The 6159-nt window shown below is 33.6% G+C and overlaps 1 protein-coding gene across 1 annotated transcript; it reads left to right on the top strand.

The window, feature by feature from the left end:
* Window positions 1-1468: 1468 nt before the first annotated feature.
* Window positions 1469-4483, top strand: LOC123882401 (serine/arginine-rich splicing factor SR45a-like). Its single transcript, XM_045931258.1, has 8 exons — window positions 1469-1618; window positions 1716-1738; window positions 2199-2309; window positions 2449-2472; window positions 2631-2733; window positions 2825-2974; window positions 3663-3732; window positions 3830-4483. Exons 1-8 carry the CDS (start codon window positions 1616-1618, stop codon window positions 4177-4179), a joined length of 834 nt encoding a protein of 277 aa, XP_045787214.1. The 5' UTR covers window positions 1469-1615; the 3' UTR covers window positions 4180-4483.
* The last annotated feature ends 1676 nt before the right edge of the window (window positions 4484-6159 follow it).

Genomic DNA, 6159 nt, shown 5'->3' with positions numbered 1-6159 from the left:
ATCATTTCATGTCCAAGCTTGGATTGCTTGATATCTACCAAGCATCAGCTTGTGGGAGGATGTTAAGTATCAATAAGAATGATCAAAGGAATGATGAAATGGAGACAAATGTAAATAGTTAGTTTAGTTTTGTAACTAACTTGTAGTATAAGTTAGCATATGTTAGATATATACTAGCTTATCATGGATCCTAATCTACACTATATAAGGATCATGAACTTGTATTAGAATTCATTTAATTCAATATAATGAATCTTTCTTTCTATTTTTCCCTCTCCTTTATATCATAACATATAGTCTTTTCTAAACTTTGAGGTTAAGTTTGTTACGAGGTAAACGAATTCGGTTGCTCACTCTTGCTAGGGCGGCCAATTCTTGGACTAGCTTCCATAGATTCGAGATTATTCCCTTATGTATTGAATATTTAATAGTTAATGAAATGCATTAGTTTTGTTTGCTTCAAAAAAATATCAACGTATATTATCGATAATATTTTAAATATTTTTTAAATACTGATCTACCATGAACCACTTGAAGAAGTGGTTTATATTAGAATTTACTAAATATTTCATCCATCCATAATTATAAGACCCTATTGAAAAAATTGCCAAGATTAAGAAAGTGGGTTTTTGTCAAAAAAAAAAGAAAAGAAAGTGGTTGTGACATTAAATTTGTTGACAATTGATATTGTTTTTACAATTTTATCTTTCATGAAAGAAAATGAGTTATTATTTTTCTAAGGTATTTATTACAGATTATAAAAAAATATGCACTTTAATTATGATTATGTTGGTAAATAAATAATTAATGCCCTTAAAAATATGAAAGATATCTTATAAAAAGAGGCAAAGAAAAATGTAAAGAGAATCTTATATTTAGGGACGAGTATGAAAATTATATTGTATATAAGAACTTAAGTTATATTAAACAGAAAGTTGTAAATTTTTTTATTGCATATTTTAAAATAATACTTTAGGCATTATGTGACTTAAAATGGAGTTTCTATGAACATAATTTGAATGTATACATACATTGGATCTTCAAATTAATAAATTGACAATCATTTTACGAATAAAAAGTTAATTGTTTATAACCATCATTTGAATAAATACGTACGTTAATGTACAATTTTGATCACTAATATCTTTAATTGTCTATTAGTAAAAATTATAAAAATTTAATATTTTAAAAATACTAATAAAATAAATTGAACAAGATCTTATATGCTAATATTTACAAGGTCTTATAATTAGGGACGAAGTAGTATATTTTTTGATAAATTTTTTCAATGTTTACTATTATGAGTAATACAAATTCAACTCTACCTCAACTCATTTTTACACAAACAAATTTTAATTTTGAAATTGACTTTCAAAACCAAAAATAAAAAACCAACCACCGCAAACAACCTAAAATAGTCTTCTATTTATTATTTACCAAAAATAGCGAGTGCTTTGTTCACTTTGGCGGAAAAACGTGACACACGTGTGGGATCTGAATAACTCGGTCATTATTGGTCAATTCATTCATTCATCCGCAAATTTCATTCTCTCTGCCAAAACCCTAATCCTTCATTCATCGTCAAAAGCTCCATTTTCACTCCTCAAAAGCAAAAATGGCAAGTTCTTCATCTCCAATCTCAGCGCCATTCTCTTATCTTCTTCTCAGCTTTGCCTCCAATTCTATCTAACTTTTCTTTATGTTTCATTTTTCAGGCTGATTCACCCCCTCAACGAAGGTAAACTCTCTTTCATTCAAATAATATTATTCATTATAATCGTTTCTTGCATTCAATTTTCTTGCTCTATAGCTCGTTTCCTGTTTAATTGGAAGATTCATGGTTAAGCATTTTTTTAGGGTTCTAATCATATTGGTACAATTTGAATAAATAACTGGAACATGTAATTTTTTAATGGCTGCTTTATTGTGCTTTTGAGAAGTTTGATTATAAATTGATAATTTTGCTTAACATAGTTGTTAATTTTGCTTTAAGTAGTAGATTAAGCTGCTTATTGGAACGTTAGCAAGTTGCACACACATTTGTTTTCGATTAAACTTATAGTGAAGCTATTTTTCTTGCTTTAAGTAGATTAAGCTGCTTGATGGAAAGTTAGTAAGTTACACACACACACACACACACATTTGTTTTGATTAAACTCATAGTGAAATTTTTTGCTGTGGGTATGATGGTATTTCAGGAATTCAAGGTCCCCTTCACCATCACCCTGGAAAGCTCAGTCAAGATCACGATCAAGATCGAGGTCTGTGCCAAGACAAAGGCCAAGATCTGACTCCAGAGGCCGTGGCAGGTTAATAAAAATAGTTTAGCTTTGAAGGACTTTTTTAGTAACTTTTTTGTTGACTTCTTTAGCTCATTGTATGATACTTTGAACTTTTCTGACCTCTCTTATTATCATTTTGTGGAATGGCTGATCTTTTTTCTTTCAGGTCAAGGTCTCGAAGTCCTGAAAGGTTGGTCTTTTTCTGTTTTTGTTGATAAACCTGTTTTAGTACTCTGCTTGAAAGCCATGCTTTAGACCCAGTTTGTATCAAAGGGATAGCTGTGCTTTTGTGCTAACTTTGGTTTATTGATATGCTAGTAAATTCTTATCTTTAAAATTGTATCGCAGGGGAGCCAATGCTACCAATCCTGGTAACACGCTTTATGTTACTGGTCTATCTTCAAGGGTCACAGAGAGGGACCTAGAGGATCATTTTAATAAAGAGGGAAAAGTAAGTAGCATATCGGTTTTTGTTTCATTTTCTCAATGGTTGTTTCCTCCTGGAAAATTGATATTCAATGAATGGTTGTCTTCTTCTGTAGGTTGCTTCATGTTTTCTTGTGGTGGAGCCACGTACCCGAATTTCTCGTGGTTTTGCTTTTGTTACAATGGATTCCCATGACGATGCTGAACGCTGTATCAAGTATCTCAATCAATCAGTTTTAGAGGGCCGTTACATCACTGTAGAACGGGTAATGTGTTTTTGCTTTTGATAGTTGTTGATAAAACAGATGTATTTTTCTTTCTTCTTAACTTGAAGGTTCTGTGGTTATATTCAGACTACATTGCATCAGTTATGTTGGCAACAATCAGAGATGACCAGTTCATATCCATGCAAATTTAGTGAAACTGCTTGATCAATGGCAAGCTTAAACAGATAATCAAATGCAACTGTTCAACTAAAAATAGCAACTATCTTGGCCATCAACTTTACAACCTCAGTATTCACTTTCAACCATACATTGCATCAGCTATGTTGGCAACAATCAGAGATGATCAGTTCATCGATGCAAATCTAGTGAAACTGCTTAGTCAATGGCAAGCTTAAACAGCTAATCAAATGCGACCGATCAACTTAACATAGCAACTATATTGCCCATCAACCTTACAACCTCAGCATTCACTTTCAACTCAACTAAACAACGGACATTTTCAACAACTTTATAATCAGGCTTTTTTATGGTTTTTTCCTCCCTTTTCTTAGAAGCTGGCCTCTTTACCTTGAATCCTTGATGATTTTTTATTTTATTTTTAAAATGTCACTATACAGAACAAAGACAAAAAGATATCCACAAGAATTTACTTGCTTTTATTAGTATTCTGTTGATTTATGTTTTATATCATTGAAGCACTACTGATTGTGCTCCTGTATTGTTTCAGTCAAGAAGAAAGCGTGCAAGAACTCCAACACCGGGACACTATCTTGGGCTGAAAAATACTAGAGACTATGGTAAGTTTGACTTGAGAGATATCTATCCTGAATGGTGAATATGTTCTTTTTTCAATTTCCATGCCTAATTTACTGAAGTTTCCTGTTTTTTATGAAGGCTCTCGTGGTGACCATCGTGGTGACCGCGGTGATCGTGGTGACTTTCGTGGTGACCATCGCGGTGACTTTCGTGGTGACCATCGCGGTGATCATCGTGGTGATTTTCGTGGTGACCATCGTGGTGATTTTCGTGGTGACTATCGCGGTGACCGGGGAAGGAGTCGTGGTGGTTCTGGTCGTGGCGACTATTCATATCGTAGATCTCCAAGGCGTTCACCATACCGCGGAGGCCACGATCATTCGCCACAACACTCACCCTATGTTGGAAGGTCTAGGAGGGAGAGATCTAGGTCCATTCCTCAGTCTCCTTATAGCCCAGACAGGAGGTATGCTGGTGGATCTAGGTGAGATGTGGTTAGCTTGCCTTGTTTCTATCTGTGACCAGGGTAAGACAAAATTGTTTACTATTTTGAGTTGATACTACAACTATCAGTTTGTGTGTACTCTATATGCCTTATTATCGAAGTATTGTTACTTGGTGTATTGTTACTCAGAACCTGTAGTTATTCTAGTGTGACTAACAGTTTGTGCCTTATTACATTATTGTGATGCATGAATTTGTTTTGGACTGAAGTGTTTTAATTTTCTATCTCAAGCATATGAGATTTTGCTATTGTGGAGCCTTTGTTGGCATCTAAGGAAGTTTTATGTATCTGCATGTCAAATGATGTCATGCCCCAAAGTGTTAAATCGTTTAGCCCTGTCAATTTCATCAGCTTTAGTTTCCAACTCATTGATATTGAAGCTTGTATTCTTCATCAGTTTTTTTATCTGTTTTTTTTTATCTATAATATTCTTCACAAGCTTGTTCGTGCTAGACTTTTTCGATGGTTTACATTTTAGGGGTAAATGTTTTTATCCCAAGTTTTTTCAGCTTGAGTTTGAATTTATGTTGATTTAAGTGCAATATTTTTTTTATAATATTCTTGATCACCTTATTTTGATTTTTTTTTCTCATACCAACACATTTCTTCAAATCAAGTTCTCCTTCACTATCTTGTGTTCATATCACAAAGTATCAAGTATCAACCATGCTTTCTTTAAGTCCAAAACTTTTCATTTCCAATACTTAAACACCCGTGCAAATATTATGCATATTTTAGTGCTATTATTAAGCATGGGGAGAGGAACCCTAAGTGACATTGTTGTGATGAACCCTAACTTTTCATCCCGTCTTTCTAATTTTTCAACACACCCTCACCTGTTATTTCTGAATCAAATCCACTTCTCAAACTCCTACTCCACCAAAACTATCCAAACCTGTACCTTATGCCAAACCTAATACTCCATAAAATTTAGAGCTGAATTTGATCTTGCTCAACCTGTGTTGCATCCTCACCCTTCTCATTAAGTTGGATCCAACACATCGCAAAACAACCTTCAAAGTCCCAAAATGGGTGGTAGTAATGCAAATTAGATATACAACGCAATACTAAAAAATAACTCATGGACCTTAACCTCTTTAACTCCTCATCGCCATTTCTATTGGTTGTGAATGGGTATTTCGAATTCTAGATGGCTCTATTAACAATTACAAGTAACAACTTAGTTGACAAAATAACTTATAAGTAAAAAATATTGTGTTCATCATATTCATCACAAATCCAGAAAGCTTCGACCCTTAGACATTTTAACCAAAAGAAAAACTCACAATTCTTTGATTTTTTTTTTCTAGCCAAAAATTCAGATTCTATATGAATCTTGTTCCCATCTGAACCAATGCCAACAAAGCTGGTACCTCATTTACGTTTTAAGTCCAACATTGTTCGCCATTGTTCAAGTTAAGGCGCTTCGCCATTATGATGCATTGTCCACAACGGATAAATGACTCATTTCCAGGTTCACCGTATTCATATTACTATCCATAGCGGATAAATGACCCCTGACACAAGATATTTATTACTCATTATATTCATCACAAATTACTCTTAGACATTTTAACGAAACTTACAATTATTTATCTCTTTATTTCAAGCAAACAAACTTCAACTCATAATTGATTTTTTTTTCTAGCAAAAGATTCAGATTCTATATGAATCTTGTTCCAAAGTGAACCAATGCCCACAAAGCTGGTACCTCATTTACGTTTTAAGTCCAACATTGTTCTTGATTGTTCAAGTTAAGGCGCTTCGCCATCATGATGCATTGTCCACAACAAATAAATCAATCCTTTCCAAGTTTACTGTACACATATGCTACACTATTCATAGCGGATAAATGACCATTGACACAAGATATTTATTACTCATTCCACTCACATAGTGGGATCCATGAAACAATCATTTCCACCATTCTCCTACATATATTCAGATGCACTCATCCTCAAGA

Source organism: Trifolium pratense, linkage group LG4 (assembly GCF_020283565.1).
Source record: "Trifolium pratense cultivar HEN17-A07 linkage group LG4, ARS_RC_1.1, whole genome shotgun sequence".
Classification (NCBI taxonomy): domain Eukaryota; kingdom Viridiplantae; phylum Streptophyta; class Magnoliopsida; order Fabales; family Fabaceae; genus Trifolium; species Trifolium pratense.
This window is presented reverse-complemented; position numbering and strand designations above follow the sequence as displayed.

Bases quoted from the DNA above. Each gene is read 5' to 3' on its own strand.
- LOC123882401 (XM_045931258.1), top strand. The intron at 2,975-3,662 runs GTAATGTGTTTT...GTATTGTTTCAG, and splicing joins GTTACATCACTGTAGAACGG to TCAAGAAGAAAGCGTGCAAG. The intron at 3,733-3,829 runs GTAAGTTTGACT...TTTTTTATGAAG, and splicing joins GAAAAATACTAGAGACTATG to GCTCTCGTGGTGACCATCGT.